This window comes from Semicossyphus pulcher, unplaced genomic scaffold (assembly GCF_022749685.1).
Source record: "Semicossyphus pulcher isolate SPU_LCO1_2020_fin unplaced genomic scaffold, fSemPul1.0.p SCAF_24, whole genome shotgun sequence".
Classification (NCBI taxonomy): Eukaryota; Metazoa; Chordata; class Actinopteri; order Labriformes; family Labridae; genus Semicossyphus; species Semicossyphus pulcher.
In genome coordinates, this window is record NW_027211698.1 from 7,312,100 (window position 1) to 7,326,335 (window position 14,236).

At 41.3% G+C, this 14,236-nt stretch overlaps 1 protein-coding gene across 1 annotated transcript in view; it reads right to left on the reverse strand.

Annotated features, from left to right (window-relative positions):
* The window catches only part of zranb3 (zinc finger, RAN-binding domain containing 3), a 110,866-nt gene that overhangs the window by 91,352 nt on the left and 5,278 nt on the right, over positions 1-14,236 (reverse strand). The window contains exons 3-4 of the mRNA XM_069675317.1: positions 4,353-4,371; positions 3,901-4,079 (exon numbers count right to left, since the gene is read on the reverse strand). Of these exons, the coding sequence (XP_069531418.1) occupies positions 3,901-4,079; positions 4,353-4,371 (198 nt within the window). The remainder of the gene's footprint in view (positions 1-3,900; positions 4,080-4,352; positions 4,372-14,236) is intronic.

The window sequence follows — 14,236 nt, forward strand, 5'->3', positions numbered from 1 at the left end:
TTTCCCCCCTGAAGGCTTTCACAACCTCTTTGCGCCTCATCTGAGATGTGAGGTGGAGAGGTTTTATTCCCCTCCAAGTCACAGAAAGTTTGTTTCATTCAAAAATAAAACTACGAGAACTCGGGGAAAGTTGAGATGATTATAAAAGTAGCTGTATTAAAGGCGTATAAGTCCGCAGTGCAAACCTGAATCAATACAAACAGCAGTGAAAATGAGGCACATTTGTCTGCGACAGCGTTTTTCCCCACTCCCTGCACTGAAAAAATTCTCTCTTGTTCAATATTGCAGACGCTGCTTTGACATGATTTGTCTGTCAGCGCTGTCAAACGTCGGCCCGCGCCGGCTCCCGACACAGAGGGACAGTTTGAGATGGAATTGTCAGCCGCAACCTCTCTGCCTATCACACAGCCTCGCTTTCACACTCCGGAGGAAGTGTGTGCACGTTTTTATTCCATCTCTTTAGGTACATTATTACCAATTGGCTGGAGAGATGGGGCAGTAACAAGGGATACTCGACTCTGCCTCGGTGCAACTTCCCCTTTAAGTTCACATAATGGCTGCAACCTCTCACTTACATAATCCGTCATACGATCAGCATAATCCGCAGGATTAAGTCCTTTTAAGTGATATCCTGAACATATCTGAGCTCTAAACAGACCTTGTATCCACTTCCACACAGACTATGGGTCTGAGTCGGGGTGGGAGAAAATATTGATATCGTCGTCCTGACTCGTGCAGTACAATTATTAATAGGCTGCGGCCAGATATTGATATTTTAATGTCCAAATATATGGCGCAGAGAAAACCGTGAATGGAAATTAATTGGCCAAAGAAGAAGTTAGCGTGATGTATCATTATATGATTGTCTTGCAATATTTCAGTTATCGCAGAATCGCTGTATCGCGATATTATCACGGACCATGTATCGCGTATTGTATCGTAAGTTACACTGCGATCTGAGTGTGCAATAATTATTCCTATCTATTGGATACATGAGAATTTAGTATTGAGTAAGTGATAAATGTAATGATAAGAATACATTTTATTTGACGCCGCCTTTCAAGTCACCCAAGGTCACCTTACAGAGAATAAAAGCATAAAATAAAACATCAAACATTACATCAACCTAAAACAAGTGCACAGTCTCAGAGTGAATATGCCAGTTTGAACTAGGGATGCATGATATTAGATTTTTTGCCGATATCCGATATCCGATATGCCGATATTTTACAACTCATTTAGCCGATTACCGATACCGATACCGATACCGATATTTTTTTCCCGCACACCTAATTGCAGAGATCATCAACTCTCTTCTGTATTGGAATTAGCGTACAGTATAATGGTGATACTCTTATCACATTTGTTACAACGGTCGGGGTGACGGGTCTTGAGATGGTTAATCAAGTTTGTAGTGTTGAAAGACTTTGCCTTGGCTCCTCCTCGCATCACTGAAGCTGAGCAGTCATTGCAAATAGCAGTTTTGCACTTTGAAAAACTTCCACACCACGGACATTTTGGCTTCTAACTCTCTCATGCTGCAGGTAGACACACGTGACGTCATCACGCTGCTGACATTGCGCCGAGGTCGGGCATTTAATCAAGAATGAAGCAGCCCATTATTTTATCGGTTAATTATATCGGCGGATATCGGCGTGTTGGCCTATATCGGCCGATACCGATAATGTGCCGATAATATCGTGCATCCCTAGTTTTGAGTTTGGATTTGAATGTTGTGATGGAATCCGACTGTCTTATGTGTGGGGGGAGGGAGTTCCATAGTCTGGGTGCCGAGCAGCTGAAGGCTCGGGCACCCATGGTGCTGAGGCGTGATGTGGGGATGGTTAATAGTCCAGCAGAGGCTGAGCGGAGGGTGCGGGAGGGGCTGTAAGTACGTATGTATAACAGATTAAAATGTAAGTCACTTTTAATGCAAAAAATCAGTTCCAGCATTCTAAATGTGAATATTTGCTTCTCTTTCTTAGTCATCAAAGATAATAAATTGTGTATCTTTGGTTTTACGACTGTTGGGCATTTGGAAAATGCTTTGTATATTTCGCATCCATCCATCTATTATCTATACCACTTATCCTGTTCAGGGTCGCAGGGCAGCTGCAGCCTATCCCACCTGTTACTGGGCAAGAGGCTGGGTACACCCTGGACTGATCGCCAGTGAGTCACAGAGACAGACAAACGTTCCTGTTCACGCTCACAACTACAGGAAATGAACCTAACGAGCAGGTCTTTGGACAGTGAGAGGATGCTGGAATACCCAAAGGGAACTCTTGCACACAGAAAGGCCTGCCAAGTCCTCACCGGGATTCAAACCAGGAACCTTCCAGCTGTGAGGCCAAGGCGCGAACCACTGCACCACTGCGCATTCTAGAAACTAAAAATGCATTCTAAAACACTTTTCCCCTTGAATTTGGAAATGGACCTTCACTGAAGTGTGTGTAACTATATTAATATTAACTTGCTGACTGTGTTACCTTTAAACTCAAAAGTAGTAATTTGAATGATCGAAAAAGTTTTTAATTGAAGAACAAAACGGAGCATATTTCCTTCAAGCTTTGACGATTTGTCCTTCATACTGCAGATTTAATGAACAGTTTTACAGACCTGAGGCTGCAGCAGTCTGCCAATGTTAGCCTTTCATTTAACGGATATTGGCTGTAATCATTCACATCTGATGTGAATTGAAATAAGAAAGTTAGCTGAATATATATTTGCTTCCATTTTATTCAGGTAGTTTGTTTTGATTTGGATTCTTCAATTACAATTTTGGGCCACTAGAGGGCAGTGCAACACGGTGTCAACACAACACTTGCATATTATCGACTTGTAACAGTTCATGATGCATGTTAGCAAACATAGTTTCCTATTTACACGCCCACTACACAAAACATTAGCAGGACTCGCATTAATCTATGCTTCTGTTTATCAATATTAACTATTTGTTTCTGTTTTGGTCTCCACCATAGACGACATGACGGCTCCCTAAAAGTAAAGCCAAAATATTCAGAGCGCCCCCTGCTGACTGGCTGCAGTATAGGTCACAAAGCCCGCCTCCTCCATGTTATCAGATGGCACATGCGCTGTTGACAAATACGGCTCCTGCAGCCGATCAGTTCCGGATTAGCAGAGCAGAGGAAGAGCCTGCTTCAGACCAACACAAAGAAGCTGTTGTGCAGTTTTTTTCGGGAAGTAAAGTGTGTGTTTTGGTTAGGGGAAGTGTCTACGGCGGCTCCACTCGACGATCTCTACTGCGCAGCTCTGGCTCCAAATGATGTCATCAGCGCAAAAATGGCACCGCCTGCCTCGGGGGTCTTTTGGCTTCACTTTTTTACAATGAGAGCAGGCGGAGATGCGTCGTCCATCTTTTATATACAGTCCTTGGTCTCCACCAACGCCAGAGGGATATATTTAGCTTTCAAGCTAGTTGCTACTAGCTAGCTGCTAACCTAGCCTTTAAAAGTTGGGCAGGTAGTGGACAGTTGACTAATCAAAGTGTTTTGATGGAGAAAGGAGGCTGTAAAACCATCTCTTTGTATTCATACAGGGCCGAAAGGAGCTGGAGAAGACCAAAACTGAGCTAAAAGGGGAGTTTATATCGGACTTACATTCGTAATTTTCCGAGAGGCAACACTTCATTGCTAACATTGATCCATATCTACTGAATATGTACGTATGTAATGGTTTGCTAACAGGTTTTTCATGTGTATTTATGTCAGTATTGTGTTTAGAACTTTTTTCCTCTAGGATCAAACGGGCAAAAGTAAGTTAATGTAGATTTAAGAAAGTCAGCAAAGTCAAAGCATAGATTTATTCTAATAAAATAAGACGTTTGTCGCCTGGCTGAGGGTGAATTGAGTAGGAGGGGGGTACGGTGGGATGACCTACATGGTGTCGCTCTTGTTCTCCACCAGGTTGATGTCTCCAGGCTCCAGCTCGGGGATCCACCTCTCCAGCTCCTCGATCCAGGGATATTTCAGCGACGACGGCACCACCACCAGGAGGGGCCACTCCTGTCTGAAGGCGTACGCCACCGCGATGGCCTGCACCGTCTTCCCCAGACCCATCTGGACCGAGCAAATCAACACACGGCGAAGGAGGGGAAGAAAAACAAGTCAATCGTGCACAGAGTCTGCGGTAAATTGCATATGACGGCCGGGCTGATGTGAGGCCCAAGAGTAATAAGGTCTCAGAATGATTCTTGTGTCAAAAGCGATTAGACACGTGGGAGACCTGCACAGGGCTGACAAATTAATTTGGAAGGCATGCTGCGAAGTCGCAGGTTCATTTTTTTGGGGCGGGGGAAATAGATTTCCTGAGCCAGCGTTGTGTGTGCTTACCTCATCAGCAATCATACATCTGTAAAACAAAAGAAGAGAGAAAACTTTATCAGATGAGTTTCCAGACTTGGAAATTGTTTTGTAGGGCAGAGCAGCAGGCAATAAAACCCGGTTGCTATAAAAAGACAGAATTTATAGTTAACATATAAAGACAACAGCCCCTGCAGCATAAGGGTTTTGTCAAGGGCAGAACAGCAGCGTTTATTACAGAGGTATTTGTTCAGTTTTCTTTGTCCAGACATTCCCTGTTTGTCCAAGAGTTCATCCAAGAAAACCTCCTGTCACAACCCGACTTCTCAAAAGCTTCCCGGCCACAGAAAATAGACACACAAAGTCATCTAAGGCCCGGCTGCTCTTGGACATATCACAGATGTGTCAGTTGGAATTTATGTCTGCACTTGAAGAGTTCTGAGGTTGCTCTTCAATATTCATGATGTTCATGTTGGTGAATATTTCTGGTTTGGTTCGAGTGAGAGAGAGTGCTGACTGTGTGTTACAGAAAAGACTTCAATTTTGATGTACAATTGTCCTTTGGTTGTAACGCTGTCTGTTTCAGCATCCTAAAGAGATAATAAGTTGTCATAAACATGATGTGTTTACTTGAGGATAGCTGACAGGTATGCACTATTGAGGTTAAACCTTAAACGTATAATACGTAGGATTTTCCTAGACTTTTACAAATATCAATCATCACTTACGGGAATCTATACATGTGTGTAGCTGAGTGTGTGTGCAGACCCTTGTGAGACCCTTCCCTCTGCATCTATTCTGCTGTTTTGCTTTGCACGGGACGTTTTCAGGAGGGGCGCTGTCGTGGTTCCCTGAGCCAATCACAGCGTACAGGTGGGTGTGGGAGTGGTTCAAATTAGCAACTGGGCCCCATTCAGAGCAGCGAACATGGCGAAAGAGCGACGCAGAGTTGGCCTTCTTTCTGTTGGACAGGTAGGTGCCTCAAACCGGGTAGGACAAGCTAACCGGCAGTTATCATGCTAGCACAAAGCTAACCGCTGGTTAGCATGCTAGCGCAACAGTTTGAATGTGTTATTGACAAAATGCTTATTATACCTTTAAATGACATATTCATTTAGGTTTTTTCACAAGTTAGCGCTGTATTAAATGTTGATGGAGCAGTGCCAGATCTTAAGAAAGGAGTTGAGCATCTTTAATTTTATTGGCCTCACTTTGGTACGTACTCAAGTGTTCCATCAAAAACCAAGTATCACTTACTTATGGAGTAGGATGATAGGTTATAAAAATTTAATTCCTGCATTTAATCTGTTTCTGTCGTATTAAGGTGTACAGTGTAAATATTATTTTTTGGTTTAGTTGCACTGATGTAGTTTTCAGTTAAGTCAGTCCCTCCAGGAAGTTGTGTGCTCGTCTCTCTTTCATGAGCTACCTTGTCTTCTTGTGATTATTTATCCAGTCGAGGCAGACGGCTGTTCAACATGAGTCTGGTTCTGCTCCGAGGTTCCTGCCTGTTAAAAGGACGTATTTTCTTGGTGGATTAATGTCGGGTCTCTCTGTAAATAACAAAGAGTACGGTCCAGACCTGCTTTGACTGATTGATTGATTGATTGATTGATCTATGTTGAAAACTGTTAGCTGTCCACTTAGCCACTTCCTGGTGCCTTTAACTTTCCGTTACAAATGTGAGTCAGTGTTGATCTCAAAGAGTGTTTGTACACATGCTTTGTAAGTAGTGGTCACAATGGTAATCACATATGGACATTACACGGACACAAGGGAAATACTTCTGTTGGACTGAGACTCCTTGATAATGATTGTGATAGTGATAATCCTTACCTGGTGCCTCTCTTTCTTCCTGGGACTAAACAAAGCCGACTACTGATAGCATTTGAAGCCCTGATGACCTGTCTGTTCTGTTTCATTGTACATCTGCGCTCCACTAGAACAAAAATTATAAAAATAAATATAAAAAGTAATAAATAATAAATTAAGTATAAAAAAAAGACAAAATCTTATCAGTAGTTTTATACAAGCGTAGCACCTGAAATAACAAGTAGAACAGCTTTAATGTGATAAATAATGTGTAAGGTTAGTGCTGTGTGTAAAAAATTCTCATTTGAATGACCCAATATCGATTAATAAATCCCGAGATCGATATCTAAAAATATGTATAAAAACGTGTCTGATCACTCACGTTTCTGAGCGCTCCTGAATGCAGCACGTCTCACCCGAAACACGGACATGCCCGGACTCGTTTACTGCACCTACTACGGAGACATCAGTGATCGCGGATGGACTCTTTTTATCGTGTGTGCGTCCATGAATATGTAAGTTAATATGCGCTGATGTTTATGTTACTCTCTGTTAGCGTCGGCTTTGGCCGCGAGTACAGTATGCCTTTACTATTCCATGGCAATTTCTTTTAGTTTAGTTTTTACACATTGTATTTGGCAAATTGACCGAACATGAGCGGCTTGCTCAGACAATAGATGGCTTTATTGGAGTGTTTGTAGTCATGTGTTACACACAGAAAAAGCCAGCAAAATCCTCGAGGGACTGTTACAATTTTTGTTACATGTTTACGTCTGGAACCATGTTGCAAATAAGTGTTATCAGTATGATTTGGGTCTTTTTTTGAGTCTTCAAAAAACACTTCATGGGCACTAATGAGTTTTCACTGAATGACAGGAAAGCACTGTACAGATAAATCTCAATTTTAACCCCACATGGCCTTCACTTTCTAGAACAATCTGTGTGACAATCAATCCAAATCCCTGTTGTCAAAAGATCTGTTATAAAATGCTTGTTTTAATATTAAAGTAGTTTTTTACAAGCTGGCTACTGTAGTAGACTAAATCATATTCATCACCATCAAACACACTAAAACGGCCTTGTCTCGCTTGAATAACACCAATTGGGGTTTTGTGCTTATGTACAGTGCGTGGCCATGTTTAGGCTGATGTGTATTGTACTGACGATTTAACTACTAGCGCAACTAAATCCATCTTTCCTCAAGCTGTTAATTCTTTAAAGAGCAGCCTTCAACTGAACCTCACGCTTGGTTAAAAGTAGCAGCACACCTCGCATGGCTGTCTCTGATACGATACGTTTTAGCAGCCACATAACAGCCAACTAGTTCCACCTTTACATCGTACATTATAAAAGGAACAATGAAAGTGCGACACACGCCTCAGCTGAAGCCGTCCCCATGGAGAAAGTACAGAAAGATCAACTACTGCTTCTCTCTGCCCACTGGGTTTGGGCCTATTGTCATGACCTTGCTTATTCATAAAAGCTTCCAACATCATGTCAGAGCAAACAGTGCAACGGAGCAGCTCTGAATACCTCCGACACACTCTCTCATTATTCTTTCTCCTCCTCCCTCTCCTCCCTCACCTCCTCTTCCTCCCCCCATCTCCGCCCCATTTCTCTCTTTCAGCTGAGGAACATGATTAATGTGCACCTTGCCACTGGTGGTTTTTCTAATTGCCAGCACACCGGCCCAGTCAGCGCAATGCGCACACACACACACATACGCACACATGCCAGTATATGTGTGAAAAAATGAGCACAAAAGAAAAGATATGCAAAAACGCAAAAATACACGATAGATATACAAAGCGCACACGCAAACACATTAGGTGCGCATCCGCGCACGCACACACATATGTGCTTGCGCATACACCACCCACACACACACCTACGCTCAAACACGGGGGGGGGAGTGTGGCTGGGGCAGGTGCTTGCCATTTCTCAACACATTAATCATCCTCCTTTAAATAACCTGAGTGTCGTCTTGACGCTTTGAGACTGCGAGGATGCTGCAGTGCTGTTGCCTGACAACGGCACGGTCCCCGTCGCAGCGTCGTTCTAATGTTATCTCTGAAACCCACAAGCCCCAAAGTGTCAGGAAATGGGCTCCGCTACCTCCCAGGCTGGCTGCGATGATTTGATGGCTTTGACCTCTGCACGGTGATGTGTTGTGTGGCCCGGTGCCTAACCCCAATCTTCCAGTGCTATAAAGGTTTTCTTCTGAGGTGTGAGCTGTGGTCAGTGTAAAAACCGCTCGGAGAATGGACACGGCACTAAATGATGACTGGAAGAGGGCATCCGTAGGATCTCGCACACAGTTATGGGTTCAGAGGGCAGTTTGGTTTTAACTATGAATGAACTTAAAATCATAACAAAGTGGCCTTTAGCGCAGTTTCAGGCTTAACTGATGGAGGAGGATGTTAAAGGTAAAGTTAAACTCCAGCTATATGGGGCAATACACAGTTAGGCTCAAGTTTTTTCCCCTGATTTTTCCAAAGACCCAGATCTGTCAGAGAGCCCTTTCAATTCTATTTTTCCGTGCTGCTTGGATTAGAAAACAAACAGAAAAAACACGGTAAGCTATTTGTGTTTGACGAAGGTAACATTTTTACTAGTTTCATCACAAAAACTAAAAAATAATGTTTATTCCTGGTGTGCTAAAATGTAGTGTAACAAGTAAAGGAGCACAGAATTGTAATAAAGTCAGCAAACATTAGCCAACATTACCTTGGTTGCTACTCTTCTGGTCTGACAAATGGCCACCAAGCTAATGTTTAGCTATTCTTAGCAGACTTGAGAAAAGTAACAAATTCAGCAAATAATTAGTATCTGTGATACTCACAAATATGTTTCTTAACTATGCAAAGATTAGCTAACATTAGCTTGATCACTACATGTCTGGTCTGACAAGTGGCCCCCAAGCTAATGTTTAGCTAATCTTAGCAGGCTTGATAAAAAGTAAAATAGTGAGCAAACTAATTCAGTAATATCAGTGATACACAGAAATATATTTTTGAACTATGCTAACATTAGTTAACATTAGGCAACATTAGCTTGTTCGCTACTTGTCTGCTCTGACTTTTAGCCACCAAGCTAATGTTTGGCTTATCTTAGCAGACTTGAGAAAAGTAATAAAGTCAGCAAACTAACTAATAAAATGGATACACAGATATATGTTTCTTAACTATGCTAACATTACCTAACATTAGGCAACATTAGCTTGTTCGCTACTTGTCTGGTCTGACTTTTTGCCACCAAGCTAATGTTTAGCTTATCTTAGTGACCTTGAGAAAAGTAGCAGAGTCAGCAAATTAATTCCTATCAGTGATACGCAGAAATATGTTTCTTAACTATGCTAAAATTAGCTTACAATAGTCAGCTTGGTGGCTAATTGTCTGGTCTGACATTTAGCTACCAAGCTAATGTTTAGCTAATCTTAGCAGACTTGAGAAAAGTAATAAAGTCAGCAAACTAAGTAATATCAGGGATACATAGAAATATGTTGCCCCAAACTATGCTATCATTAGCTAACAATAGCCAACATTAGCTTGGTCGCTACTTGTCTGGTCTGACATTTAGCTACCAAGCTAATGTTTAGCTAATTTTAGCAGAAAAGTAATAAAGTCAGCAAACTAAGTAATATCAGGGATACACATATGTTTCTTAACTATGCTAAGATTAGCTTAGCCATATTTGCTTAGCTATTTGTCAGACTAGACCAAGTTGGGCTGTAGCATATACTGTAATACATGTAACAGTCATATACACCCCTGAGTGTTTTGAATTGAATTGATGATGCATTTTAATATGAATAACTATTATGAATATATAAGTTGTTTTGTCTTGTTTGAAGTGTTACAAGATATTCCATATGTAAAGGATTTCACTCACATTTTCTACTCATAAAGGCCAGTTTAAAATGCTCTTAAATATGAATAAGTTTCACTATAGGATGTACAATTAGCTTCGTATTAAACAGGATATACAATCAGATGTATGAATGTATGCTATGCTGGGCTCTAATGATGCATTCACTTTCTTTAAATGATAAACCAAGTGAACATATTTCTTTAAAGTTGGATCTCTCGTTAAAAATGTTTCCCACCAGCGATTCTTCTCTCTTAAACCCAGACGGACCCAGCAGGATACAGAGTTTATTTGTAATGTGTAGCCAGCCTCAGTTTCTATAAAAACCTTTTCTTCACAGGCTGGATGGATACTATCTAAATCATGGAAAGTCAGCTATTAAGGTTATGGCTTACTAATAGTGAGTTAAATAACATTTTTTATGCATTATAATGGAACAAACTCCTGCTGTTCTCATAACACAGAAATACAATATTCTCTTACATTAAACCCTAAAACAAATGTTATGCTTAATGAGAAGAAAATGGAATTTTGAGCACCTTACTCTGATGAATAATCATAATATAGGTATCTATATATCTGCCTGAACACAGACAACCCTTATACTGTTTATACTGTTAAACTCTACTGCCATCAAACATCAATTGTCCATCAAATTTGTCCTTCAACCGATCGCTGTCAAATTCTACTACTATTTAAATGCTAAGAGTGGCAGAGCCGCCGCTGAACGCAAGCCTTTATACTGATGTTTGTACTGAAGCTCCTTTTGTTGGCATTAAAGAGCCACTCTGATGAGTTTACACATGAAGATACGATCAGTTTACTATTCACGAGGAGTACAAATCCGTCTTTGTACACAATTTCATACCTTCCTTTGGGGCTCTGAAAGGAGCTTTCAAAAATATGAAAGAACAACCCCTAATGATGTCATCAGATTTAGCTTGGTGACTACAAATTTATAACAGAAAGTCTGTGTTTTAATTGGGTGCATTGAATGCGAGAGAAATGTATTCCCTCCAGCTCTTCTGTAGACAAGGAACAAACATGGAGTGGCGGTACTAACACTGCTGAGTGTGAAAATGGGAATGCTGGAGGGACGGGACAGGGATGTGTACTTTTGAGGAGGTTTTATGTATGCTACACACCAGCACTTAGCAGCTAACATACAGCAACTACAAACTGAGTGCCATTTTTATTGATATGTTATATGTTATATATGTTATAGGTTGGGTGATGTCCAGAGTGAAACATAAAGATCGCAATGCATGATGATGTCATGAAGCGACATTATATTACATTATTACACAGCTGTGTTTAATACTTGATTCTGATTGGTTCATTACGGCATTCCAAGGTCTGTTATTTCTCGATAACAGACCTTTGTTATGAATAGACTATTGCTAGGGCTGCGGCTCTCATTGTGAGCGTAACAGACTACTTTTACACGGAAAATAACAAGATACTCATTTTAAATTAATAAAATAATTTCTAAATTGAATATATTGTGTCAAGTTATTGATTGTGTAAGTACAAAGCTGTGTAATAAGCTGGACAATGTAAAGTGAGCAGGTTGTTATTGTGGAATGGAAGCCCCGACAGTCTAAGACCCCTCCGCATTCTTCACTATACATTATCCCTTACTTGTACCCCTTTCCCACCAAAATTAGCACGTTGACGCAGGTTTTTCAGACTTGGGAAGACCCGCTGATAAATGCAGATTGTCTCTTTTCCTATTGCCAGTGGAATATTCTCCTTTCGCTATCTTTTCTGCTGCATAACCGTCTGATGTCACAAACGCGTGGGAGACAGGGTTCTGTGCCAGAAACCTGTCGCCGTATTCCTTCTTCCCCTCGGAGCAGAAGAAGCTCTCTCACCTCGCTGTCTTGTCAGTGTTGCTGCATCTGGCACAAAACAAAGAACGAATTTGCTGTTGTATGTTGCATTTACGCGACAGCGGGCCGGAACTTGAATGTGCGTCATAGCGTCGCGCCGGTAAGGGGGCGGAGATTAGCGTGTCGACCCGGGTTTAGAGTCATTTGACCGGGGTCTGAATGCCGATGGTAACTAAGCAAAAAAGCCAGGTGTTAGCGGGTTATTGGACCAGTGGGAAAGGGGCTTTATACAAAGGTAGAGGGCTCTGAGGTCAATGAGTGTTAGGCATGGTCAATTGGCCCATCACTGTAGGATCTAATGTTAAACCATACTAAAGATTTCTCTGCCTCTGCTACTTCAATTTAAACATATTTTGTCCATCTCTGCGAAAGCACTAAACAGCTGGAGAAGTAGGAAACAAAGTGCGCATGGATCGACTTTCAAGGGTAATACTGCTGAACAGCACATATGGTTATATGGAGCCACTTTGTGTACAGTCTCTATATGGTCAAAACGTATGAGTGAGTATATATTAGGTGTAAATATGTCAACTTGTATGTGTACAGAGAACATCTTTTAAAATGGACTTCTTTCAGTAATTTCACAGAGCGAGACAACACGGTCTACTTATTGATCTCCTCTCGCATCAGCAGAGCAGCCCTTATTCAATAAAAGCACAGGCAGTCACTTACAATAATATTAAGGACAAATCAGAGCACGGCAGGCAGACGGCGCATCACATGGCTGGCTTCAGGCACTGTCAACGCCTTAATGGAAGTGACCAAGAAGTCTTAATGGATGTACTTTTACTCCAAATTGATGTTTTTTTTTCACTATGTGTGTACGCCTGCTCAGAGTTCTGCATTTTCCATATGTACCCTGGTACATTTTTATCTCAAAGAAGCTGAATATGTTCAGATATTAGCACTGAAAAGGCACACTCATGCCCAACTTTCAAAACAATACAATCAACCACATCTCATGGATTTTTATTGTCGTACTATTCCACAACGTTCCCACATTATCTCTCATCTAACTCCATAAAACTCACTCACCCTCCTACACAGGCCGATACAGCCGGATACATAAGGATTTGAATTGCAACAACATTTGATGTTTTGGTTCGGCGCTCTTGATGCTCTGGATGTACAAAGACACAATGACTGTGAGATTTAAAGGGAAAATCCGCCCACGGATCCTCCCACACCGTTAGATATCCGACATCTATCTGTTATGTTCAGTGCATTTCAGGACTTATTTTATAATGAAGGGCTGCCATTTGTTTTTTTGCCTGTCAGCTTGCCTCGTCTGGTTCCACTCCAGGTAGTGATATCATACATTTCAAAGAATTATACATATGCAGCTGCATTGCATTGTGGTCTGTTCAGGCTATTGTAGGTAGAAATAATGTTATTTTTGCCTCTTCTACAAGAAGTCTCTGCTGAGTATCAGAGAATAAAAGAGACTGGCGCTTTAATGCGAGTCTTTTCAAGGATATTGACCGAACAAATAAAGAACAGCAGGGTGTCCCAAAACATGGGAGGACCTGGATTACTGTCAATAAAGTCATCATTTTTAGCTTGCAATCATCTTTGCCGTCTGTGTGCGGATGCACGTCCATGTGGTTATGTGGATCGAACAGTACATAGGGCTCAAAATGTAACCAAACATAGCACATTACATAAGCCCTTTGTCTCTATATAACTCGCATTATCACTTTTATAGCATGCAGTCTGGAGGAGATGGTCCAAATATGGCTTCATATTTAGATGCGATTGGATGGCACTACCATTTTAGCAATGTGTTAGCATGTCCGGATAACTAGCTTGTTACCGTTTAGTAACCAGGCTTCATCATTAGCCAACGCATCCGCTCTTTTACAGCGTTCTCGTCTATAAGGAGTCAACTGGAACATTAGCTTTATAAGCTAGCTAGCTAGCTGTAGCTGACCAAATCTGGCAGTAACATTTGCAATTTCCAGATAAAACGGAGCCAGTTGGAACGTTAGCTTAATGAGCAAGCTAGCTGTAGCTTATAAAACTAGACAGCAACATTTGTAATTCTAGTTTAAAATGGAGTCAACTGGAACATTAGCTTCATGAGCTAGCTAGCTGTAGCTGATCAAATCTGGCGGCAGCATTGGTAATTTTCATATAAAACAGAGCTAGCTGGAAGATACCTTAATTAGCAAGCTAGCTGTCGCTTATAAACCTGGCAGTAACATTTGTAATTCTAGTTTAAAATGGAGTCAACTGGAAAATTAGCTTCATGACCTAGCTAGATGTAACTAACCGAAACCAGGCATCAACAATTGTAATTCTAGTTTAAAACGGATTGAACTGGAACATTAGCTTCATGAGCTA